A 25,562-nucleotide genomic window follows, 5' to 3' on the forward strand; every position below is an offset into this window, starting at 1 on the left:
CAGCAAATGTTAGTTCGTGACTGCTAAATCAGAAAAAAGAAACCCCAGATACATCACGAGCCTTGTGTGCAGCGGGAGAAATGCCGAGACCGCGTTGTCAGATGCTCTTACACCAAACGCATGACAACGGGATTCGTGTGATTAGGTCGGAGGGGCCAATAGGAGGGCGCCGATGCAGATCTGATATTAGGGTTGCTAGCGTGATCCGTTTGTTTTTTTTTTGGTGGTTTTTTTTAATTCTCTATCGATGGATCACAGGAAAATGGTGTGTGGGCATGGTACTCGGTATATTGTGTGGCAGAGATTGGGGGAACTCCGACCACGGACCAGGCCACACCAGCTGATCTTTCTGGGCAGTCGATACTCGAGGCAGGATTTGCTATCCGAACGCCAGTGGTGTCTGGGCACTACGTCGCCAACATAACGATCTAGAATAATAGATCGTTTACAAGCAAAGAAGCAAGCGGGAGCGAGGAAAAGAAATGTGTCGCAGGCATTGGTCAACCAGGCCGGTCGGTCGGCTCCGAGCCAATCAGCGTGCGTCGATAACGCGGCTCCCCTCACAGGCGTGTCCCGACGCAACCCAGCGAACTCCGGTGTCCCGGTGGTCGGAGAAAGTTCTTCATGGTCGCTGGCCATGCCCAAGGGACCCCAGTTATCTATCAGTGCCGAGCATATGTTGTTTCTGATTGCTCGTCGCCGCTGCCCGCCGTTGCTGGGTCCCGCACCCTTTTCAGAACTCTCGCCATGGCTTGTTCTTCAGACCCCCATCTGGCCCGACGCCATCATGATCAGCGCCTGATCAACGAGAAGTGGCTTTGGAGCTCCTGGGCGGAGGTGGCCATGGTCCGCCGAGGCAGAGTCTGCGCTCCGATGGCAGCTGAAGCAGAATCGGTATAAAGAGAGAGCCGGGCTTCGCTGAGAGGCTTGTGGAAATGCTCCCACACGAACTGACCTCACTCGATTGAGCACGCGACCACAGCAAGCTCCCCCTCACACGCCCCTCCAGCATTATCCTTGTCCTCGGTGAACTCAACTCCTCACGTCGACTTCCTCGAGAGATGGGTGAAGCCGACCGCATTGGGCCAGATATGAGCCCCAAAAAGACCTTCGCCGACCGTTTAAACGGCGTACGCAAGACCTTCTTCACCAAGCATGGTCTGGTGGGCGAATATGACTATGCCTTCCTCTTCCGACCGAACATCCCTTTTCTCAAGAAGCCTCGTCGCGCAGCACCCTTTTTCGGCCTCCATGATCCCATGCCCATTGTCCTGGCGTTCCTCCTCGGCTTCCAGCATGCTCTGGCCATGTTGGCTGGTATCATGACGCCGCCCATCATCCTCGCCGGCCAAGGAGGTGTTAACCTGACGGCCGACTACCAGCAATACCTGGTCAGCACATCCCTGATCGTGTGTGGCATCCTGTCCTCGATCCAGATCACCCGGTTCCATATCTGGAGGACGCCGTACTTTCTGGGCACGGGATTGATTTCGGTCGTGGGAACGTCCTTCGCCATCATCCCCGTTGCCACGGGCGCTTTCTCGCAGATGTATGCCAACGGGAAGTGTCAACTCGATGCCGATGGAAACCGCCTGCCTTGCCCGGATGCGTATGGCGCTCTCATCGGCACATGCGCGCTCTGTGCTCTGGTCGAAATCGCGCTTTCTTTCTTGCCCCCCAAGGCCCTGCGCAAGATCTTCCCGCCCATCGTCACGGGACCGACGGTCATCCTCATCGGTGTGTCGCTGATCGAGTCGGGCTTTCAGAACTGGGCTGGCGGGTCCGGCCTTTGCGCGTCGCGGCCCGACAGCGGCCCCTTCGTCGTCTGCCCTCAAGTGGGTGCTCCGCATGCTCTCCCCTGGGGTAGCGCCGAGTACATTGGTCTGGGCTTCTTGGTGTTCGTGACCATCTTGATCTGCGAGCGTTTTGGCTCCCCGATCATGAAATCGACCAGCGTCATTATCGGTCTGCTGATGGGCTGCATCGTGGCGGCGGCGTGTGGATACTTTGACGATTCAGGCATCACCGCGGCCCCCGTCGGCTCCTTCATCTGGGTCAAGACCTTCAAGCTCTCGCTCTACGGGCCCATCGTCTTGCCCATCATGGTCGTCTTCATCATCTGCGCCTGCGAGGCCATCGGCGATATCACCGCCACTTGCGATGTCTCCCGCCTCGAGGTCGAAGGTCGTCAATTTGAGTCTCGTATCCAGGGCGGCGTTTTGGCTGACGGACTGAACGGATGCCTGGCTGCCTTGATGACCATCACGCCCATGTCGACGTTCGCCCAGAACAACGGCGTCATTGCCCTGACCCGCTGTGCAAACCGCAAGGCGGGATACTTCTGCTGCTGTAAGTTCCAAGCTCACGATGAGAGCCGTGGCGCGTGACTGACCAATTCATGCAGTCTTCCTTATCGTGGCCGGTGTTTTCGCCAAATTCTCTGCCGCGCTGGTTGCCATCCCCTCGCCCGTTATTGGAGGCATGACCACATTCCTGTTCTGTGCGGTGTGAGTAGTCTCCGTCCCCTCAGAAAAAGTTCCCTGAAACTAACATTGGAATGATAGCGCCGTATCTGGAATGGCGATCGTGAACCGCGTCCCCTTCAACCGCCGAACACGTTTCATCCTCACTGCGGCGCTGGCCTTGGGCTACGGAGCAACGTTGGTTCCGACCTGGTTCAGCTATGTGTTCACCTACAACGGATCCAACCACGCGCTCCGCGGCTTCTATGATGCCATTGAGTTGATCTGCGAGACCGGCTTCGCCATCACCGCCATGGTCTCCATGATCCTGAACCTGACTCTGCCTGAAGAAATCGAGGACCTTCCTGCCGAGGAGGGCCCCAAGGAAATGGAGGATGAGGGTCGATCCGACGCCGGTGCCTCGGTCGATGAGGTGACCCAGAAGAAGGTTGCCGTGGACGTGCCCTCCAAGGAGATTGTGTAAAATCCATGGTAATGGTGCTGTGCTGTGCAGAACAGTCCAGTGAACATTACCCCAGGGTTACGTATAGAACTGTGCTTAAAAAGTGTTAATTGATACCAGGACATTTGCGTCCAGAATCCATCTGCCTGCCTGCACCGTGTCTGATTGAGCATGTTCGGCTGTGCTGAGCTAGCTCCCTTGCATGATGCCTATATGCTTTGGGATGGTGCTAATCCCGATTCAAGGGGAGACACCGTCACTATCTCGTAGCCAGCATGTGGTCTGACCACTGTGGTCGTCTTGCGACATTCCATTTCTAGTGACCTAGATCGATCAGCTAGCTGGAGGTGTCATCCCGCATGCTTCCGCCGTCCAGCACAGATATCACCACTAAGCTGCTCGATGCACACACCAAGCAGGAAAAGAATTTGAGAGCCAAGGGTGATTACTCCCCGGGTAATGTGTGGCTCGCCTCGCCTGGACTGGTTCCCGAAAGAACGAGGTACGAGGGATCCCCGGGACCCCGTTACCAACTTGGCACGCGCCGTCGACCGTCGACCGTCGTCCGTCATCAAGATTCAAGATCCCCCTTACCCTGGGGCTGCCTCGGGGAGCTTTTCCTCCATTGTGGTACATTCTCGGTTCAACTCTGGAAGAAAACAAGCTCTCGCGTCTTCGTGTCAGAGTCTAATTGATCTGGAAGGATTTGTGTGATATTACATCTCGTGGCCGAGCTGTGGTATTATTGGTGGTCCCCTCGCTACCACTCGACCACACCATCAACCACTTGGACCATGTGGCTGGTTGCGCATGCCCATGTTTGTTGAGTGAGACCTGAAGGATGCCCAGAGACCACGAGGGTCTGGCGTCCAGTATTTCGGCATCCATGAACACCACACCACCAGCATCTCTCCCTATCTACCTTGTATTTAGCCTCACGCTTCCCGATCCGGCAGGTACACTGCCCGAGATCGGACTTCTACCAGCTGCAACAATTACGGCCAATACAGGCGTTTCTTTTTTTTCACGAACTTATTATTCTCGAGGTTAAAGGGAAGAAGGTACGGGATAAGCCGGACCCCGAGTTTAGACGACGCTGCAGCTGTTGTCTCTCCACCACCACCACCACCACCACCACCACCACCACCCCGTGGGGGCTACCCACAGCCTGCCCGACGATTAGCCTGATGGGAATTTAGCCGGAAGTCCTCACCCACAAGCTGGGGAGTTCTCGTGCCCCGGAAAGGAGACAGTGAACGGCCACGAAAGGGCGTGTTCTGATTGATGGAGCAGTCCCGTCTGCCCACGATCTGGGGTACCGAGAGGGAAGATTGTTCCAGTCGTATTGGTTCCCTCCATGCAACTTCCGGCTCGTCGATTGGTGTTGTTGTTCACATGCAGGGGCTCGTGGGCCCCCAAAAGACAGCACACCCTTCCAGAAGATTTCGTGCCTTAGCGACGTCATGAACGCCACCGGCACACTTTTGCTCGTGTTCCCAGTACGACGTCCCTATGATTCCCTATCTCTCCGCAGCTGGCCAAAGTTGGGGCATTAATATTCGCCATCTGATAGTACGGGGTAGAAAGGGGGGTGGACAATCATCCTTCGCCTCTGTATCCACCTCTCTCCGCAAGGCTCCGCATTATCAATATGGGACAAGTACAAAAGAAAACAAAATCAAATCAATCAAATCTACAAGTACCGATCGACCTAGCAACGACAGCGAAAGCCCACTATTTACTGGCTGCAGCACCCCGGTCTCTACCTAGAGGAGTTGTGTCATGTTAGCGGACTCAGCTGTGCCCAGCTATGCCTTCTGGGAAGCTTCCTAGGTTGCAGAAGGAGCGCTAGACGGCAAGCGAACGAATGGAATGGCCGCCAATCCGCCACCCCAGCACTTTGATTATTATCGAAGCTTGGGATTTCCCTGGTTACATTTTTCCCCCCGGGAGCAAGTGGTCGAAAGGACGGTGGCGGCACTGTGATTCAGCACAGACCTCTTTTGGGGGGGAAGGGTTCGATGGCACCTCCTGTGTCTGTCCGTCGATCCACTCTGCTCTGTCACCTTAGTCCAATACGTGCCAGGCTGATGCTCCTTTGGCTCCGTGGCTCAATGATTCCTTTCCCGCAATTCAGCCGGCTTCCTGGCTAAGTCGGCAGATAGTCTCGATGGTCTCCTTTGGGAGGAAGGAATGCTTCCCACGGTGATGGGTGTGCTCGACCCGAACAGTACATATATCGCCATGTCCGCTGGGATAGATTCACGCGCCACCCCCTCCCAAGTTCGAGTGCAACATCCTCGACTGCCTCCTTACTCATTCTCGAGTTGGTCACTCACGCCGTCATGGTTCCTAAAATAAAGAAGAGCGTCTCGCACGCCAACGAGGTCCAGATCGCTCAGGCTGAAGCACCACAGCTCGAAAGAGTCAACTGGTTCCGGGATCCTGGCTTGAGGAAGCTTTACTTCTATGCCGCCATCATCTGTGTGGCTTCCGCGACCACGGGCTACGATGGGTAAGTGGGAAAATGCCCCATTGACGGGCGAAACGCTCTCGTCTTGATGGGACGGCGACTGACGGAGGAATAGATCTATGTTGAACAACATCCGTATTCTGGATCAATGGAAAGACTACTTCGACAACCCCCAAGGGTCCAACCTGGGCCTCTTGACTGCGCTGTACAGTATTGGCTCCATTGCGAGCTTGCCGGTCGTGTAAGTCGAGAGCTGTCCATGCTTTTTGGTGAAATCCTGGAGGAGTTCCGTTGGCTGACACGAGTCGACACCCCAGACCATTCGTCGCTGACCACTTTGGTCGAAAGGTGGCCATCGTCGTCGGCTGCGTTCTCATGATCATCGCCGCCGCCGTCCAGGGCTCCTCGCAGAACCTCGCCATGTTCAAGGGCGGGCGGTTCCTGATGGGTTTCGGCAACAGCATGGCCCAACTGTCGTCGCCCCTGCTGCTGACCGAACTGTGCCACCCTCAGCACCGCGGGCGGATCACGGCCATCTACAACTGCCTGTGGAACCTGGGATCCATCATCAACACCTGGTTGTCGTTCGGCACCAAGCACATCCCGACCGAATGGTCGTGGCGGATTCCCACCATCGTCCAGGGTGCCCCATCCATCGTACAGATCATCTTCATCTGGTGGATCCCGGAGTCACCGCGGTGGCTGATATCTCGCGACCGGTCCGACGAGGCGCTTGCCATCCTCTCCAAGTACCACGCCAACGGCAACGAGCTGCACCCGACGGTGCAATTCGAATACGCCGAGATCAAGGAGACGCTGCGGCTCGAGTTCATCGCCAAGAAATCGTCCAGCTACCTGGACTTCCTCAAGTCGCGCGGCAACCGCTACCGGCTGCTGCTGATTGCGTCGCTGGGCTTGTTCTCGCAGTGGTCCGGCAACGGCCTGGTGTCGTACTATGCCACCGACATCTACAACTCGATCGGCATTACCAGCTCCGACACCCAGCTGGGGCTCAACGGCGGTCTGGCCATAATGTCGCTGATTGTGTCGTGCACATGCGCCCTGCTCTGCGACAAGGTCGGTCGACGTCCGCTGTTCCTGGCCGCCACGGCGGGTATGCTCGTGTGCTTCACCATCTGGACCATCTGCTCCGCCATCTACCAGGATGACCACAACAAGGGCGCGGGCCAGGCCGTTGTGGCCTTTATCTGGATCTTCAACTTCTCCTACGCCCTCGCTTGGTCGGGCCTGCTGGTCGCCTACACGGTCGAGATTCTGCCGTTCAAGATCCGCGCCAAGGGCCTCATGGTCATGAACTTCTGGGTCCAGGTCGCGCTGGTCATCAACCAGTATGTCAACCCGTTGGGCTTTGACCATCTGAAGCCCAACTGGAAGCTGTATACCATCTACACCGTAAGTGTTCCTGTATCCCCTTTCTTCTCTCCTTTCACGTTAACCCCCTATGTCCATTCCCTCGCCGTGGTTACTCGATAGACAAAGACACGAAAACTAACATTTATAGTGCTGGATCGCCCTGGAACTCGTGTTCGTGTACTTCCTGTACGTCGAGACCAAGGGCCCCACGCTCGAGGAGATCGCCAAGATCTTCGACGGCGAGGACGCCGAGGTCGGCCTCGTCGACGTCGACATCGACCCGAAACTCGCCGCCCTGGCCTCGGGCTCCGAGAAGATCGACGCCGCCGCTGTCGTCGAGCATCGCAACGTGGTATAGGTTCGCGCTTCACGCCACGCCACGGCACGCCACGTCGTGTTTTGTTATCCCGCGTTGCGTCAGGTCACCTTTTGCCAGATTGTCACTTTCACGCGTATCCTTTCTGCCCGTGTATGCCTGCGCATGGGTTTGTGGAAAGATATGCTGGAGCTTGTAATGGCTGTTCACGTGGTCATGATACCGTTTGGAACGGCACGGTCTGTTGTGAGGTGGACAGACACGATAGTCGGTGTGGGCATGTTGCCTGCACAGGGAAATGTACACAAATGCGCGTGAAGACGAGACGAGACGAGACAAGACAAGACAATAGAGGCAAACTCAGGATACCCAATGCAAGGCCTCGCCAGATCGACTGCAAGAGTGAGTGAGCCAGGGGAGCCCAAGTCGCAACGAGTCCGAAGCGTGATGAATCATTCAATAGAACACAAAGCCTTAATTCTTTCTACTATATTATGTTCCGCCACTGTGACACCTTGTAAAAGGTATAATACAATACTGTCTCAGTCACACAGATTCGTGTTATGGGACATTTGCTCATGAGCGGTGAAGGAGCGTGCGTGCATGGCATACAAATACCAAAAATGGGGCATGAACATCTCATTATTGTCCGGCGTGGCTAGTTATATGATACGAGGTGCATGTCGTGTCTCGTATCGTGGTATAAGGCGCTTCCTTCGTATACAGACCGCATTCGCGCTGTGGATCATGTGTGTCACTTCCAAGTCCCCCCTTTCGCCCCGGCAAGCACGCTTCCATTCTCTCTCAACGCATACACACGGTGGCACGGCAACGGTGGGGAGAAATATGCCGTGGGCGGGATGCGAGATGCGAGATACGAGATGTGAACGTTCATGTCCATGTCTATGCGCATGCGCATGAACATGCACGCTCGCTCACTCGAGTGAGTGAGTGTGTCCATCCGATTAGTCAGTCAGTCAGTCAGTCTTTCAGTCAGTGGCTTGCTTATGGTATTATGGCATACCATATCAGGCTGAATGGCACCGTGCTGATGATGGGTCATGGATGGTACAATCGCAACGGCATGATCCTGACAAGACAAAGATGCTTAGATGTGGGTGGGGGGGGCACGGGTGGAGCGAGAGATGGGCAGATTCGAGATTCGAGATCAGGAACATACATGCATACCGACAAGCTTTGTGTGGCAGCAGCAGCAGCGGTGGCGGAGCCTTTGCTCTTGTCACGCCTTTTCACCTTTGGTGACGCGCGCTCGTTCAGCATGCACGGCACTGCATTGCACGAGTCGAAAAGGCCGTCGCTTGGTATCTATCGTTCATTCTTGCCAAGAAAGAATACAGACAGAGCTCGTTTCCACGTTCCCGTCATCAACAAGCACCATGCGGGTGGCGATCGCGACCCCCATTTCTCCCCTGTCAAGATGCTGTTGGTGCTAGTGCCGGCCCTGCTAGCATGCATAGGTGCCGGTGGGCGTCAAACATACGGCCTCTTCCCGCGGTGTTTGCATCTTCGAGCATTATTCAGTCTTCCCGCTTGGATGGTCGGAAACCAAGGTAGTAAAGAGGAGCAGATCAGTATTATCGCACTGTCCGAGACGACCCGCCCAAGCATCGCTTCGAATTTAGCCGAACGCCATAGTTAATTGGCTAATCCCACGAAGACGTTGAACGACATGAATATTCGCTCTTTCGATAGGCAGAAAGATTGTGCGAAGGACAAAGAGAATGGCGCGATCACAGAAAGACGACACTCGTAAGAGGGGGCAAGAGATGTTACCTTTCCTGCTTGTCGTGTTTGAGATTCGGCTTTTCGTTCGGCTTTGACCGCGGTAGCAATGAATTTACCCCCATCAAGCACGGGGCGGAGTAGTGTGGAGGTGAACGTGGAGGTGCAACATAAGCCGGAGGTGGCGTGTGGCAGAGGGCGAGAGGTCCATTGTGGCGTGTATGATGCATAAGGTGACCTGTCACCTTCTTTGACTCTCTGAGCCCGAAGCGGACTGCCGGACTGACTTTGACCTGTGCTGCGAGACGTTTCTCCCGCGAACAATACGCCCAGTAAAGGTCCGTAGCTGTTTGGTCTCTGACATTCCGTTTGGTAGGCAGGATAAGTCGATTCCTGCTCTTTCCCAGTGCTCTTGTTTCGGCTCTTGAGTTGAACTACTTGCGGTCACATACCTTGGGAGCCATTTCCGGACCTGCAAGTCGCTTGCTCAAAGACGAGCACTCCACGCCCGTGCCGCGGTCACATCATGTCAGCTCCCTCTCTAGAACGGAGTCTTTGAAAACAATGCGATACAAATGGTCCTATAGGTGGCCCATGGGAAATGGTTTGTGAAGGTATTCTGCGTGTGCAACAGTCTGCGAAACTGTGATGTGTGGGATCGAGCATAGGCCTAAATAGATACAGCCCGAAGAATGCCTGGGGATCTGAAAATATCGACATTGATGGGACTCTGATATGCTCTGAGAGTGTTTATACTTGATAGAGTGGCTGTGCACGAGGGCGCGATGAACGGCTTTCGCCAGACCTGTGGATTAATGACGCTGGCTTCCTTATGCGGGTACAGGTGAGTCAAGTCCTGTGCAAGTACCGGTCTGAGGCCCTGCCAGGTGTGGTCCTTGGTGACAAGGTCTAGTTGTTGTGAATCCTTGTTGAGTCGGGAGCCCGCCAAAAACAACCAGCATTAGGGCACAACGTTCATCTCAACACCCACACACACAGAGAGACAAGGTAGTACTGTTCAAATATCTAAATTCTGATTCCTCAGAAAAAACAAAAACACTTTTTCCACCAGCCCCTTTGCAGGAGGTGGTGGGAAGTGAAACCTGCGGGGGCAGGTTTTTTCCGGTCGAGATGTATTGACTCCTGGTCAGTGCCAGGTACCTGATACATCTCTTTCGAGGGGAGGAGGTTCGAATCGAGATATGTTGCCTGCTAGCCCGGTGCTAGTTTGACCAGACATATCTGGGATTCATCGGAGGATCGCCTACTAGAACCAGTGTTTCTTCGCTTGTTGACTTCGTTAAGTCTCTTTCTGTCCCATTTTGTTTTGTTGACTCTTTGTAGTCTCTTTCCTGAGTAGGGGTCTTTGCGATTGTTAGAGAAATTTCTGCGAATCCAAATAATATCCATTGAGTCTCCTACACTCTCATGTGGGACCCGCTTTTTCCCTTCACTTTGTGTGAAGAATTGTCCAGGATGAGGTCCGGGTCTGGCAGAACAACTTGGATGGACCAACTCACATAGTATTCGAGTGTTTCTGCAGGATTACCTTTACAGAGCGGTCCACGGGGGTACAATACCGTCTGAGATGTCTATCCGAGGGAGCCTACCGACACATTACGAAGTTGATATACTGTCTCTCCCAAGAATCGGTGATTGTGACAAGGCTGAGGTCCTTTATGCCACCCCTGTCGTGTTGTCTGTGGCCTGATGGATGATGTCATACACGTGATGCCCCCAGAAGGGCAACCCGGACGAGCTGCACGTGACTCGCCTGCTTGTTCCGAATCTCAGGTGATGGAATTGCAATGACAAGAATTTCTTGGTCGTAATCTCGGTACTTGGTCCTGGTGGTTCAACATCCAGGATACAACAACAACCACGATTGAACGACATTCTCCTTGCGTTGCAAATATCTTCCATTGCTATTGATTTCAGTCTATTTGTCCTGTTTTCTTCCAGCGGCTGGTGAGGCGTCCGCAGACTCTGCAAGGCCGCCGATCGCGTCACCGGATCATATCAGTTGGCCCTCCCACCTCCGGGTGCGCGCATGTGCTCTGCCTGAGTGAGCAGTCCAGGCACCCCGAACCAGAACACAGATGCACAAAAGATAAACAATGCCAGCTAGACGTCGTCGCCCGCTTTCATAAGGCGAAAAAAAAAACACATTTCACAATTGCGTTCCAACAATGGCCTTCAACTTCAACTGGTCTCCCTTGTCCACGGACGCCGGCTTCCTACCACGCGCCCAAGAACTCCTCACAAATGCTCTCAATCGAGCCGACCCTAAGCCCGCCATTATTGTGGATGACATTATCGTTAATGAACTCAACCTGGGAGATGTTCCTCCCGAGCTGGAGATCTTGGAGATTGGGGACCTGGCAGAGGATAGATTCCGCGGCACGTTCAAGATGATGTACAATGGGAACGCATATCTTACCCTCAAGACAAAAGTTCAAGCAAATCCATTGAACACATACCTGCGCACTCGCTCGGCGTTTGCTACACCACGGCCCTTGGCTGCCGATACTGGTCTGACTATACCACTACAAATCACCTTGTCCGAGTTTCGTCTGTCGGGATTTATTATCCTTGTCTTTTCGAGACAGAAAGGGTTGACACTGGTCTTTCGCAACGACCCTTTGGAGTCTCTACGGGTGTCGTCGACTTTTGACTCAATCCCCTTTGTGGCCAACTTCCTTCAAAAGGAGATTGAAAGTCAGCTGCGAGGACTTTTGATGGACGAGCTGCCTGCAATCATTCATCGACTTTCACTGCAGTTGTTGGTACCAGAGGATAAAGCACGAGAGGAACGTCAGCTTGGGGCCACACAGGTCTCAAAAGATGAAGTGGTGGTTGATCCGCTGGCCAGCCCACCTCAAGACCCGGTTGACTCTACCGGCGCGGTGTTGACCCCAGCAGAAGTCGCGTCTTTGTCATTGGATTCGTCGATCGAGACCCAGTCGCTGTTCTCACGAAAAAACCTGGTCCGGCTAGCTACCTTGACCGATTCACACCGTACGTTGTCGTTGTTCACTCCATCCATTCGGGATGCCGTCTTCCGAGCCTGGACCGGTCCATTGGAAAGGGGCGAGATGACGGGGCTTCTGACCAGGACAACAACCCCAGCCCTGTCTCGCACCCATTCGTATGCTGGAAGTCTCAGTGCGTCGACGGCATATACCTTTGATGGTGGCTGGTCTCGTCCGCCTCTGTCGAGCTTTGCTTCTTCAAGTCACGGTCTAAGCATGGGCAGTGGCAGACATGGGCAAGCGCACAGGGCGCGCCGAAGGAAGAAGCGTGTGGTGGACCTGCGGCCTCACCCGGAAACAGGGGAACCTGAAATGGTTGTCGAAGACAGTTCAACAGCTGATTCCGCTAGTGTGTCGGAAAGCACATCAACTGCGGCGTCCGTCTTCTCAGCACCTGCCGCTACTACGATGTCTCCGGATCCGATTCAAGGTCTCAATCCAGTCACACCTCCCCGAAGTCCTGTGGCAGCCAAGCGAGCAGCAGCCTTTGAATCGCTTCGCCGGGGAGGGATACGTAGCGTCAGTGAAGGCACGCCTACACAGGAACCCATGGATCAGATCGAAGAACCACCGTTGGACATCCACCAAACCCCGCGAGCCAAGGATCCCAACGCGACCATTCGGATCCACACTCGAAGAACATTTCCTACATCCTGCGATGACGACGAGACACCTCGGGCTTCGATGTATCTGCTCGATCAGAAGGAGCCATCGGTGTCTCAGCAATCGGCTGAGCCTAAAGTTCTTGTCAACGAGAAAGCCGGGCTCCATTCCGTTGCAGGCCCATCGCGGCCTGCTCTTCCGAATTTCCTTCAGTTTGTCGCCGATCCATCCAACGGGGGCAGCATTGCAGAGCGTGCATGGATGATGAAGATGGCGAACGAGATGGCGCAGCGTTATGAAGAGGAAAGACTTAAAGGCAGCTTCGGACCGGTGTCTCGGGAGGAAGAAGCGAATCCTCCTCCAGCCTACGCGCGGTGATGCTGTTGGGACTCATTTTGGATCTGCTTTAGCGATGCTTTGAGACAAAAGTTTTCGTTTGTTTTTGCTGTGTACTACCAACTAATGGCGTGATGAGGCTACGATGTTGATGTAATAGAATTCAGACCCCTGCGAGGCTCTGGATCTTGTCGTTGGATCCAGGGAGATGGCTTGATTACTATTTCTATGTACCGTTGTCTTGTATACGATCTCAACGATATCATCACATTCGTGACGGTTCGGTTCTTTAGCTGTTTGCTCACCCATATCTTGTTTTGAAAGGACAGAGGTATATCCTATGCAGCATTTCCATTGGGCTTTGGGGTTGCTACAACAAGCTCGGGACTTCGTAACCAGTTCGCCCTGAAAATACAACGTAGTAGAGTTTGCGTATTACCCGTTATTATTACTACGTGGAGTGTGTTCGCAAGAAATTGTGGGGAGCTGGAGCAATTCGGCCCTCAGGCACTTTCTACTACTCCACGGGTTTTCTCCCTCTCTCCGTTCCTCCTTTGTGAACGCAACGCAGCGCAGCCCTCATCTGCGCCAGGACAACCGTCGGGGTCATTTGCTTGATCCAGACCACTGTTTTATCTGGCCATCATGGATATCTTTAAAGCTTTTCTCGGCCAAAAGCCTTCCCAGGCGCCTATCGTCGCCGATGATGCAGGTGAATAAACAGCACTCTTCCCGAACACCACGCTCAAACTTACTCATGCCGGTGGTCTAGATTTCGCAGATTTCGCAGCTGCGCCTGCGCCTTCACCGGCCTCGATCCCTGCCTCTCCCGCCGATGCGCAAGCAGCTACTGCAACGGGTGCTGCCGTCGAAGGTCGCCCAGTCGTTTACACGAAATGGTACCGCGTGTGGGAACGAACCCAGCTGTCCGACTTCATGATGGAAGGTGTCCTTGTCCCTTTTATCCTCTTGGCGCTCTTGGTACATTTCTGGGGGACAAGGACAAACCGTCGCAAAGCGAAGAAATGGATGGCTGTCCATGCTCCTGTTTTGGAGCGGGAGTTTGCAGTCGTGGGATACAGTGCAGTCCCAAATACTGAATCTACTGGGGAAGGTGGAGTGTCCCCCGTGGACGCCAGCTTCTTTAAGCAGATTGTGCAGAACAAGGGAGATAGCATCTCGGATGATCTGCTGAAGGAGAAGGCCGCATGGGAGTACGAGTCGTACGCGACCGGACGACAAAATGTGGCGTTTATGGATGTCAAGATCTACCTGAAGAGACGCATGAACCCCTTTATGATGCTGGCGGAAGAAATCACGGGCATGTTCATCGAGTCGATCAAACCCAAACCCGAACGGATGGAAGCCGTTATCTATACCTTTGACGGCAAAGAGAAAGAATTCGTCCCCCCAGCGGTCCCTGGCTCCGAGGAAGCAGGCAAGGCAAAATCTGTGGGGAATTCGACCTACGACCCGTTCGTCTTCGCCGTGGTCAACAAGTTGGCGATGCGCAAACTCCGCGAGGAACGCTACGACCTCTCCCTCACATTCACCAAGGACCACGCCAAACTCCCCGACTGGGCTACTTGCATGAGCGAATCGGCAGAAATCAGTGACTGGATGCTCACCAAAGAACTCATCGACGCTCTTCACCAAGCTGGGCCCGACTACTTCCAGTACCTCATCATCACGGATCAGCCGCAGGACAAACCCAGCAACTTGAACGAAACGGTTCCGAAAAAGCGCCTGCACATCTCGCTTCGTCTGCCTTCTGACGGCAACTACCTCCCGACCCTGCCTCTGTTCGCAGTCTTCCTCCGCCTGCCCGATTACCTCGTCTCGCAATCCCACCTCCGACCCGAAGTCCTCAGGAAGATCAACACGATTCGCGAGCAAGAAAAGAGCAAGCTCAAGAAGATTTCGGACAAGGAGGCGGAGGAGGAGAGATTGAGACAATTGGATAAGATGAAGAAGGAAGAAAGAGAACGGAAGATGAAGGGCATGAGTGCCGAAGAGCAGAGGAAATTTCTGGAGAGAGAGAACGAGAAGATGCGCAAGAAGCAGGAGAAGAAGATGACGAGGAGAGGCTGATGACGAAGAGCCAAAAAGGCGCTGGAAGGGCAGGTGATTGATAACGGATGTAGCAAGATGGGTGGCAGACGTTTCTCTCGCCCTCGATCTGGTCACATTTCTCACTATATTCTTGAGCACATAATCATCCCAGAAGATACCCACTCTCCCAGACAGAGCTGCACATACTGCTTTTCCTCCTGGGGTGTGTATCCATACGTCAATGGCTGCATTCTGTCAGCTCGTAGCAGAGCCCTGTACCCCAGATCCGGCTTCTTCCAGGAGGATCCAAAATTAGGAGGGCTGTGTCCTGGGCCACTAGGCTCACTAGGCCCTGCGTACCACGCCGAAACAACCTTCCGCCCTACCACTCCACCAAACTTTTACATGTCCGCCGACCTCTTCGACTCGATTGGACACATCATTCCCCGTTTCAAGCTTGATTCATCCCGTCCAGTTTGAGACTTGTTCGCTCGGCATGCCAGACTTGGGGGGATAGGTTCGGCTCTGCCACAGCCCAGCTGAACCCGTACGCGCGGCTGGGTGGCTCCGGGTTTCACACACAAGGCTTCTGGCTTCTGTCCAAGCCTCAACCGCTACGAGGCCCATGTCTATGGTGCTGTGTCAAGGTTAGAAGCAGGCCTTCGGACCTTTCCTCTCTTTCATTTATTTCTGCATTGTGCCGTTCTGTCGCCCTTAACCCTTTGTACTACTCGTTTGCCTGGTGCTTGTTGGACGACTTAACTGCTACACAGGTTGGATAGACATACCTCGCCACGGACGGAAAGGAACACTGTTACAGCCGAGTGTGATAATATACTGCTCCTGCGTCCGCAAACATGCACCTGCGGTCCTTTCTTTCTTTCGTCTCCTTCGTCAGCCTCAGCGTGGCAGCGTCCCTCGACGTATCAGTGACAAAACGTCAATCGACCGCATGCAACAACTCTCCCTCCCTCTGCTCGAAACCCTACAATAGCATCGTCCACCTAGGTGCTCACGACTCGCCGTTCGTTCGAGATGCCTCGACTGGCTATTCGACGTCCGGCAACCAATACTACAACTCGACAGTACAACTCTCCGCTGGGGTCCGTCTGCTTTCGGCCCAGGTCCACAAGTCCAATGGTGAATACCACCTATGCCATTCTTCCTGTGACCTGCTGGATGCGGGAATTCTATCAGACTGGCTAGAAGAGATCAAGACATGGCTGGATAATAACCCGAATGAGGTTGTCACCGTCCTCCTCGTCAACTCGGACAATGCCACCCCAGAGGACTTGGGGGCACATTTCACCACGGCACAGATCACGAACTACGCCTACGTCCCTTCTTCGACGAGCACACCTCCTGCATCGGGCACCTGGCCGACCTTGCAAGAGCTGATCAATGCCAACACAAGACTGATGGTATTCGTGGCATCTATCTCAGACCCTGCGTCCATACCAAGTCAATATGCCTACCTGATGGACGAATTCACCTTTATATTTGAGAATCCTTACGACAATACCTCCCCCGACAACTTCACCTGTCTGCCGGATCGGCCAACAGGTGTCCAGGGAAACAGTGAAGCGGCCATCGCCTCTAACCGGATGGCATTCACCAACCACTTCCTGTACGAAGAGGGCCTGTTTGATATTGAGACTCCCAACGTGGACAACATCACCGTCACCAACTCGCCAGGCAACAGCGTCGGAAATCTGGGGTACAGTCTGTCCCAATGTAACTCGGCGTACGGCAAACCGTCGACGTTCGTACTGGTTGACTTCTTCGACCAAGGTCCTGCGATCGCCGCGGTCGATGCCATGAACGGCGTCACGAGCCCCGTCGGCCGCACCCCGGTGCCTCCGAGGGATAGCAAATCGGGCTCCGATCGAAGCGAGACGAGTTTCCAGGGCGTGACCAACCTCGTGAACGAAGTCAAAGAAGGGCAAAAGCCAAAACTCGGTGCATGGATCTGGGCTGCGGGGCAGTGGACATTCGGCGGCATCAATCTGAGTGGCGGCAACGTTTTCCAGAAATGAGATACCACATATGAGGACGGGACTCAAACTGAACAGATGGAAAATCCAAGGCGGATAACAGCTAATCCAGCGATACGGTATTGCTATTTGATGGCAAATATATATGTCGCTCGGGGTCTTGGGCTGAACATCACCTTGAACTTGTGGCGGAAACGAGTCTGGCTACAACCCATTACCGCCGCCATAACCCCACCACTACCACGAACGACAAACCCGGACACGGATCTGGAGAACTCATTGAAAAGAAATACTGCACAACCAAATCGTGGAGGGCCGGATGTGCCCCGTCTCCTCCGAAACGAACCCTTTAACGATGACACGACATGACACACGGCCACACCGGCATGGAAATTGTTGAACACATTATATATACTACGGGAAATACCTCTGTTGGCGTTGGATATTCACCCTATGGCATACGTATGATATTGCATTGCATTGCATTGCATAGCGACCGGCGTCTCTTGCTTGCTTGCTTGGTTTCTTGGTTTGCAGCTTGGATTTCAAAAAGGGAATGTTATCAGGCATCAAGGCATTATGTCATGTCATATCATGTCACAAAAAACCCCGAGTATCGAATATTATTTTTGGGGGGCGGGGTGTTGGTGATGACAACCTCGACTTTGGGACGAAATAGGAAAGGAAATCGAGAGCTGCGAACTATTACGCTGGGATTAAGAGAGATTTGGATTAGGGACCGGGAGCAAATGAGATTGGAACTGAGACTGGATTTCTTCGAGTCGGAGAGATCTACTCGGTCCGATAGAGATCTAGATAATACATACGTCCCGACGACCTAGGTTTCTTTCTGTACACACTGTATGTGCGTGCTCCAGATGTGCTGCAGATATAGAGAGACAGACGGCTTGTCTGCAATCTACTCACCAGTGCTCAGCAGCTCAGGACATGAACCCCGAATGGTCGGTAGTTCATGGCTTACGGCATTCGTAGTAGTTGTGGTACGGGTACATTCATTTTTTTGATCTTCTACCTTTTCACCGGGGTATATATATCTACAATAGTATCTATCTATTCCAAATCAATTCGGCCACGGAGGCAGGCAGGTATAGTACAGTACAGTAGGTGCGACAAGCCGCCGTCAAGTTACGTTTCGTTGCAGCACTTCAAGGTCAGTCAGTCAGTCCCCCCTCCTATCTGTCTGTCTGTCTGTCTGTCCCCAGCAAAATCACAACCTAGCAAACACCCTCTTCAGCACCTCTCGGCCCTTGTACAGATTCTCCACCCGCATCCTCTCGTTGTCCAGGTGCGCGTTGTCGCTCGCCTGGCCCATGGGGAACATGGCGGCCGGGGCATTGAATTCGTGCTCGAGGAACGAGATCGCCGGGATGCTGCCGCCTTCGCGGATGAACAGGGGCTCGCGGGGGAGGGTGGAGGGCGGGAAGAAGCCGGTCGTGGCGAGGGAGGAGGCCCGGCGGTGGGAGGTGCGCGTGGGGGGATCTGTTTTTGCAGTGGACGAAGAAGCGGCGGCCTGGGCGGGCCTGGATTTGGTAGGTGGTGTTGATGCGACGCCAGCGCGGTCGGTGTCAGGGGCGTTGTTGTGGTTGCTATTGCCACCAGCGGACATCTTGAATGCTCGTTGCTGGTGCGCCGCGATGTCAGGATTCCAGACGTCGATGATGGCGTCCTTGAGAGCCGTGTAGATCTCGCTATTCACATCTGCCAGCCAGGGGTCCGCTCGGGACGTGATGGTGACAGCCAGGGTGTTCGAACTCTGCAGCTTGGCGAACTCGGCGTGGAGATAGTCCGTCAGCGACTGGGCAATCTGCTCGGCGGTCTGTGACGGGACGATTCGGATGGAGAGGGTCGCCTTCGCAGAGCCGGAGATGGTGACGGCCGTTTTTGCCTCGGGCACCTCGATCCGATGCACAGTCAGATTGGGATACCGCCACCGTTGCATGAGCGAGAGGGCGAAGGCCTTCTCATTCTTGATCTCGGGGTGGCCGGGGAGAAGAGAAGAGGTGATGGAAGCATAGGCTTTGACTTCGGATTCAGACAGCTCATCAACCGTGTCGTAGAAGTGCGGGATAGTGACTTTGGTGGCAGAAGGACCAACAAGAGCTGCAAGTAACACCGTTAAGTCCTTGAGAGGCTCGTGCTGCACGGACTTGCCGTCCATTCCCGAATGCAGATCCGGTCGGTTTGAAGTGACAGTGACGCTGGCGTGGATGACTCCACGCATCCCAAACGTAAGACAAGGGATGTGGTCATCGAGCCAGTAACTGTTGGATAGAAGAATATAGTCCACCGGCCCAATGGCGTCGTGGGCAGACTGAACAGTCTGACGGAACCCTCGGGAGCCGGCTTCTTCGTCGCCTTCTAGCAGAAACGTCACATTGCAGGACAGAGAGCCGTGTTGGACCAAATCAGCCACAGCATAGATGGCCGCCAGGATAGGACCTTTGTTGTCGGTTACGCCACGGCCGTAAAGAAACGAGTCGAGCGGTTGTAGAACGAATGGATCTCCGTTCCACGTTGGATTTGAGCTGCTGGCATCAAGCTCTGCGTCGACCACGTCATAATGGCCGTAGAAAAGGATCGATCTTGTTGATTTGCCAGGTTTGGATGCCGGAAACCGTGCAAGTAGTATCGGATCCACCCCTTCTTGAGGTGAGAGGAGGCGGGTGGTCGCACCAAAGGCATTGCATTTCTTGCGGAGAAAGGTGACGGCTTCGTGACAGTCCCGAACACACATTGGGTTCAACGCCACCGTACGGTATGCCACAAACTCCCGAAGGGCGTTGACGAGTTCGTCTAAGTACTGGTTAGCAGGGGGTGGAAGGTCTGCACGGGACCACAAGGCTTACCATTACTCCTTGCAGAAGTAGCGGCAGAGTCGTGAGAGCCAGGCTTGCCACTCCAAAACGATACGACGCTGTCGTTTCCTCCTGTCACTAGCATGTCGTGATCCGGAGTTGTTGTCAAGCCCATGGCAAGAATCTTCCCAGCAGCCGCCTGCCACGATTCGAGCTCGGCGAAATGGTCGTCGTACCTCTGGAAAGACGTCAATACCTTATCTGCCACTGCGTGTTTGACTGACCTTGATCCATCCTTGGCTGGTTCCACATAAGATGCTCTCTGGGCTCACCAGGATCTGACTGACATCGCCATGGCCCACTTGTAGCTTCTGCACGAGCTGATTTGATGCGAGGTTGTAAATGTGAGCGCGGCCATCCGACAAACCAGCATAAAGGAAAGAGCCACGGTACGAGAGGCTCAGTACATTGGAGTCTGCATTTTTGAATTTTGTGATCTGTTTTGGTCCGGATTCAGCCAGATCGTCAATCGACCAGAGCTTGATGACTCCATCGCCAGCACCGGTGATGAGAACTTCCTCGTCTTTCCCAGGGGTGAAGAGGCCTTTCACCAGGAGCATGCTGTAAATATAGCTTTTGTGAGCGTATGGAAGATAGTTGCAGCTTGGGGCGGTCAAGACTCGCCCACCCTGGTTGCTGAGCCCGTTGGTGGCACCCTCATCTGCAACGACATTGGCTGTCCCACCGGGTCCCAAGGAGTCAAAAAAACGATGTTTGCGGGAGCCGGGTGAAAGGGCTGACGTGGGAAATTTGACAGCGGTGTCGGTGCTGAGCTTGTACCACTGGATGCTGGCATTCTGGGCGCCCCAAAACAGAGTCTGGATCTTGGTAGAGTGAACCACGCAGAAGACATCGCCAATCTCAAAATGCGAGTAAATGGAATACAGTCTCTGTAAGGATTCGCTGGACCAGACATTGACAATCGCATCGGCGCCGGCGGAGAAAAGGAGCGTCTTGTCGTCAGAGAGAGTGAGATTGAGGACACTCTCTTTGTGCGCAGGGACCGTGGCCAGAAGCTCGTACGTCTCGAGAGACCAAACGACGATGTCGCCGCCTTGGGTGCCGGCAAAGATGACGTCGTCGTCGACAGCAAGGGCCTGAACACTGCCAGGAGCCTTGATCTGATGGAGAGGAAGTTTCACCGGGGTTCGTTGCTCCTCGGACCCGGAGGTAATGCCCTCATCGGAAGGGTCGAGGCCGTCGGATTCGCTCGACGCCGCAGAATGTGAATGTGATTTGTGAGGTGACCCGTTCTGTAGGACCGAATTAGCTGGGGCCATGGGAAGAGAGCATCAGATGATTTAGAACGGGACAGAACAGAGACAGACGATGGGAGACGGTCTGGGGCGGGAACTCGTCACGTGCTCGTACCTCCGGATCCTCCTCCCAGGGCGACGGACTTGGGCGCAGCTGCGGCTCAGAGTCGCCGATTTGACACATCGTCGAACCACGTCTAGGTCGGCGCCGACGGCTCGTTCGCTTCTCCCTCAGGTGACTACACTATATATTCATCTTGCCCCTGCTTCGAGATATTATTGCCCACAGCTAAACGAAAAAGACCGAAACGAGTCTGCACTTCATCCAACCGAAAAATCTGAAAACTTCCGACTTTCGCCCCTTTTCGCCTGCCGATGGCGTGATCTCGCATCAGCTCGCCAACAGCCTCGCCGACATTGTTCAAAATGACCGTCAAGCACCCCTTGACAGCACCCGGCCCTTTCACGCCGACACTTATCCTTCACGGAGGCGCAGGGTCCCTCTCCCGTGCAAATCTGCCTCCGGACCTCTATGCACGTTACCGTGCCTCCCTCACCAAATACCTCACAGGTACCCGTGAGTTACTCAACTCGGGCACATCCGCACTTGACGCCGCATGTCATGCGGTTACTTTGCTGGAAGATGACCCCCTATTCAATTGCGGTCGTGGGTCCGTCTTTACCGAATCAGGAACTATTGAGATGGAAGCCAGTGTGATGGTATCTTCCGTCGACCCCGCCGGACCCCCTGCAGGTGGAATCAAACGTGCCGCTGCCGTCAGCCTCGTCAAGAACACGAGACATCCGATTTTGCTTGCCAAGGAAGTCCTCCTGGAACCAGATGAAGATGGAGGCCTGGGAGGCACGAGTTCGATGCACTGCCAGCTGAGTGGGAGACAGCTCGAGGAATGGGGTTGGCGACAGCGGGGTCTCGAGAAGAAACCAGACCGCTGGTTTTGGACCAAAAAGCGCTGGGAGGAGCATAGGAAAGGGCTCCACCATGACGACTCCTACTCGTTCAACAATCTCGTTGCTTCAATCGATCCATACACCGAGTCACCCTTTGAAGACGACGACTCCGAGGTGGATGAGATTCCCAGCCAAGGCACAGTCGGAGCCGTGTGTCTAGATTCCTGGGGCAATCTCGCTGTGGCAACATCAACCGGGGGACTTACAAACAAGAAAGCCGGCAGGATTGGAGACACGCCGACCATCGGTGCTGGGTTCTGGGCTGAAGCCTGGGAAGAGGATCCTCCTAAGCCGCCCCAGGCCCCGGAAAAGCCACCGTCACGCAGGGCTTCGGGTCTGGGGAAACTACCCGTCCTGGACCAGATCTTATCACCTTGCCTCAGCCCAACCGAGCCCGAACATCCCTCCGAGCAACTGAACGGAGCTCCTCCGGCGTATACTGCATCAACAACTACCTCATACCAATCCTACCCGTCGCCTCATGTCCGACACCCTTCTTCGTCTTCTGCTCAACCTACACGAAAACGTCGCCGCGCTGTAGCCATGAGCGGCACCGGCAACGGGGATTCCTTTCTGCGCCTCAACGCCGTGCGCACGGTCGCTGCACACTGTCGCCTCTCAGGTCCGCCCTCTGTGTCCCTGGCCGACGCAGTCAAACTGATCACCGGCCCTGGCGGCGAACTACAACGCTCAGCTGGCGATCGCTGGGGTAGGACGGGCGAAGGCCAAGGCGGCATCATCGGCATCGAGATCAGTGATGAGCAGGAGGACGAGGCAGAAGAACCCCTTCAGATGTGGCCAGGTGGCTTCGAGAAACGAGTTCAGCCGGAAACGTCGAGGAACAAGAAGAAGAGAGGCCGGGTAGTGTCCGATTTCAACTGCGGTGGCCTGTTTAGGGCATATTACGAACTCGACGAAACTGGCGTCGAGACACCCAAAGTCATGGTCTTCCACGAGGAGTATTGACTACAATCCATGGCGGGTGACCGACATACAGAGGGTACTTGGATACTTACTTAGATTTAGAAAGCTAATATAATCACGATCTAGAGTACGATGTAGATGCTAACGAACCGATTAGAGCTGTGGTAAGAACGATACATTGGCCATCAGCAGAGACAGATCTATCCCTACGATATATGCTTTTTATCTGCCCGCTCGCACGACCTGCGAGCAAGACGTTGTCCCAGATGATGCGCTGGATGACAATCTCCCTAGGGGCAGCAGGCCCAAGGTTGAGACTGCTTTTCCTCTCCTTCCCTCCTCTCTATGCCGTTTCCTCACAGCCTCAAACCCATCAGTTTGGGGCTCAGGTTGCGGTGTTGTATGATGATCATTCTCAACCTAACCCTAAATATCCACCTTAGGCAGGTGTCTCCCGCATCATGACTGTTTCGGCTGGACTGCGCTTCCGTGGTGGTCGCCAACAGGGGTGGAAAGCGTCCTTGTCGGATATACGCAGTTCAACAGGTCACCTGCTCGGGCTCACTCGATCATAAGCTATCGTATAATCCAGGCTTGGCCAGGGTGGGACAGACACGTGGGGATTGATCGAGACGATGCTGGGCCTAGCCTCTCGTATCTGGCCGTGAAAGTTGGACGGCCTCTGCCGCCACTCCGGCACTGGAGGTAGCGGACGAAATTGACAGTTCTGACAGCGCTTCCTTGGAGTCACACACATGGTCGGAATGTGTCGCGGCAAGGAAGTCCAAGGTGAGGCTACTGAACGACGACCCGAGTTCAGTATTCCACCGTTCGTTTGATGGCGTCGTATATTCCTACACTTCAGTTAGTCCCAGCAGCTCTTGACACTCTACATCCGGAGAGGCTTACTCGTGACGTCTGGAATGTTAAACTTCTCAAAAATTAGCCCAGGGTGCGTGCTCCAGCCCGTAACCCTGGCCACAGGAGCTTCCAGTCGAAGGAACGCCCCTTCTTGTATGCTTGCGGCGACTTCTGCCCCTACCCCGGCGTTATACATGCTCTCGTGTACCACAACCGCTCGTCCCGTCTTGTTCACGCTTTGCATGATGGTGTCGCGATCCCAAGGATATATGGCCCTTAGATCAATGAGCTCGATGCTCAGACCTTTGATTTCCTTCTCCAAAGCTTCAATGGCAGCGGAGCAGAGGTACAACGGTTGGCCGTAAGAGATGACGGTGAGATCCTTGCCTTGTTTAAGAACTTCTGCTTTGTCTAGTGGCAGTGTATATGGATCTCTTGGGACGAATTCTTCGGCGGCGCGGTAGAGGACTTTGGGTTCCATGAAGATCACTGGGTCGTGGGAGTGAAGAATGGACGCCGTGAGCAGTCCCTTTGCCTGGCTGGGCGATCGAGGCATGATGACCCGTAGGCCGGGCACATGGGTGAACAGTGCCTCGGGACTTTGGGAATGGTAGAGAGCGCCGTGTCCAACGCTGCCGCACGGCATTCGCACTACCAGACCTCCACAGTTGCCGCCCGTTGCGCCCTCTCTGTACCGGAACTTGGCGGCCTCGTTGACCAGCTGGTCGAATGCCGGGAAGACGTAATCTGCAAATTGGATTTCCGCGACAGGTTTCATGCCCTCAGCTGCACAGCCGATGGCAAAACCAACAATCCCTTGCTCAGAAAGGGGAGTGTTGAACACGCGACTGGTGCCAAACTCATCTGTCAAGCCCTTTGAACATCGAAAAACGCCACCAAACGCCACGTCTTCGCCAAAGAGGAGCACATTCTCATCGCTCTTCAAGGCATGGTGGAGGGACGCATTGATAGCACCGTGCAGGTTCACCCAGTCGACCGGTGCATCTTGAGAAAGCCCATAGGCAGACCTGGCACTGTTCTGTGATTGGTGGAGGACAGCAGTCTTCTTAAAGTCGATGGGCTTGTTCAAACGCGCTTCGGAAGATGTGTGACTGGCGTACCGAAGCTGAGATGATGGCTTCAACAACCTGGGAATCGTAGCGAGCCTCCGACCGGCAAACATCTTGAAGGAATGAACAGGTGATTTGAAGTCTATGGTACAGCGGGAGAAGCAGGGCGATCAGACATTTTGAAGGGGGTTCATGCGAGATGGCCACAATGAACCTGGAGCCGAGGATAAGCGCACCTTCGACACCGTCTCTCCGGAAATCGGAAAGGAGAAGCAGAAAGGCTGGGCACGTGGGGGTCCTCTCGCACAAGTTACCTTGATCGGCGACACCCCGCCCACGCCCCTTTAGGACGACGGTGATGCCGCCCTGTGCTCCCCTGCTACTTACCTTGGTGGGATTGCCAGCTCCACTAGTCTACGCTTTAGGACTAGAACGCCTGGACTCTCCCTAACCTATACGGCTAAGGTACTATTACACAGATTCCAGCCGACAACGTATATTGCGAGGAAATTCTCTCGCTACTTTGGCAAGTGGTCGAGGGTTGCTGGTCGATAGGAGAACCTTAGGCACCAACCGCCGTCGGGAATGGGGATTGCACATCTGTTTGCAGTGGGTAGAACGATTTGAAAAGTAGCGAAGCCATATCTTTCACCGAACGCGATATGCAGTACTGAATCGCCAAAGCATTGATGTTAGGTTGAATTTGTGAGCGTTGGCCAGTCATGAGCATCACAATGATGGCTAGGATAGTCCGTGGC

The 25,562-nt window shown here is 54.3% G+C and overlaps 8 protein-coding genes across 8 annotated transcripts; 6 read left to right on the forward strand and 2 right to left on the reverse strand.

Moving 5' to 3' along the window:
• Positions 1 to 1,061: 1,061 nt before the first annotated feature.
• On the forward strand, positions 1,062 to 2,946 carry AYL99_09485 (hypothetical protein; the record flags this gene model as incomplete). The annotated part of the gene is made up of 3 exons (XM_018840992.1): positions 1,062 to 2,349; positions 2,405 to 2,507; positions 2,565 to 2,946. 3 exons carry the CDS (start codon positions 1,062 to 1,064, stop codon positions 2,944 to 2,946), a joined length of 1,773 nt encoding a protein of 590 aa, XP_018689673.1.
• Positions 2,947 to 5,270: 2,324 nt separating this feature from the next.
• AYL99_09486 (hypothetical protein) lies at positions 5,271 to 7,130 on the forward strand (the record flags this gene model as incomplete). The annotated part of the gene is made up of 4 exons (XM_018840993.1): positions 5,271 to 5,440; positions 5,514 to 5,639; positions 5,716 to 6,811; positions 6,921 to 7,130. The coding sequence occupies 4 exons, from the start codon at positions 5,271 to 5,273 to the stop codon at positions 7,128 to 7,130; spliced, it is 1,602 nt and encodes a 533-aa protein (XP_018689674.1).
• A 3,890-nt stretch (positions 7,131 to 11,020) lies between these two features.
• On the forward strand, positions 11,021 to 12,844 carry AYL99_09487 (hypothetical protein; the record flags this gene model as incomplete). The annotated part of the gene is made up of 1 exon (XM_018840994.1): positions 11,021 to 12,844. The coding sequence occupies one exon, from the start codon at positions 11,021 to 11,023 to the stop codon at positions 12,842 to 12,844; it is 1,824 nt and encodes a 607-aa protein (XP_018689675.1).
• Positions 12,845 to 13,447: 603 nt separating this feature from the next.
• AYL99_09488 (hypothetical protein) lies at positions 13,448 to 14,893 on the forward strand (the record flags this gene model as incomplete). The annotated part of the gene is made up of 2 exons (XM_018840995.1): positions 13,448 to 13,514; positions 13,575 to 14,893. The coding sequence occupies 2 exons, from the start codon at positions 13,448 to 13,450 to the stop codon at positions 14,891 to 14,893; spliced, it is 1,386 nt and encodes a 461-aa protein (XP_018689676.1).
• An 818-nt stretch (positions 14,894 to 15,711) lies between these two features.
• Positions 15,712 to 16,890, forward strand: AYL99_09489 (hypothetical protein; the record flags this gene model as incomplete). The annotated part of the gene is made up of 1 exon (XM_018840996.1): positions 15,712 to 16,890. The coding sequence occupies one exon, from the start codon at positions 15,712 to 15,714 to the stop codon at positions 16,888 to 16,890; it is 1,179 nt and encodes a 392-aa protein (XP_018689677.1).
• A 1,186-nt stretch (positions 16,891 to 18,076) lies between these two features.
• AYL99_09490 (hypothetical protein) lies at positions 18,077 to 21,164 on the reverse strand (the record flags this gene model as incomplete). Its single annotated transcript, XM_018840997.1, has 4 exons — positions 18,077 to 19,662; positions 19,716 to 19,902; positions 19,949 to 20,977; positions 21,096 to 21,164. 4 exons carry the CDS (start codon positions 21,162 to 21,164, stop codon positions 18,077 to 18,079), a joined length of 2,871 nt encoding a protein of 956 aa, XP_018689678.1.
• A 242-nt stretch (positions 21,165 to 21,406) lies between these two features.
• AYL99_09491 (hypothetical protein) lies at positions 21,407 to 22,915 on the forward strand (the record flags this gene model as incomplete). The annotated part of the gene is made up of 1 exon (XM_018840998.1): positions 21,407 to 22,915. The coding sequence occupies one exon, from the start codon at positions 21,407 to 21,409 to the stop codon at positions 22,913 to 22,915; it is 1,509 nt and encodes a 502-aa protein (XP_018689679.1).
• A 774-nt stretch (positions 22,916 to 23,689) lies between these two features.
• On the reverse strand, positions 23,690 to 24,917 carry AYL99_09492 (hypothetical protein; the record flags this gene model as incomplete). Its single annotated transcript, XM_018840999.1, has 2 exons — positions 23,690 to 23,727; positions 23,783 to 24,917. The coding sequence occupies 2 exons, from the start codon at positions 24,915 to 24,917 to the stop codon at positions 23,690 to 23,692; spliced, it is 1,173 nt and encodes a 390-aa protein (XP_018689680.1).
• Positions 24,918 to 25,562: the final 645 nt, after the last annotated feature.

Source organism: Fonsecaea erecta, assembly GCF_001651985.1.
Source record: "Fonsecaea erecta strain CBS 125763 chromosome Unknown Scaff9, whole genome shotgun sequence".
Taxonomy (NCBI): Eukaryota; Fungi; Ascomycota; class Eurotiomycetes; order Chaetothyriales; family Herpotrichiellaceae; genus Fonsecaea; species Fonsecaea erecta.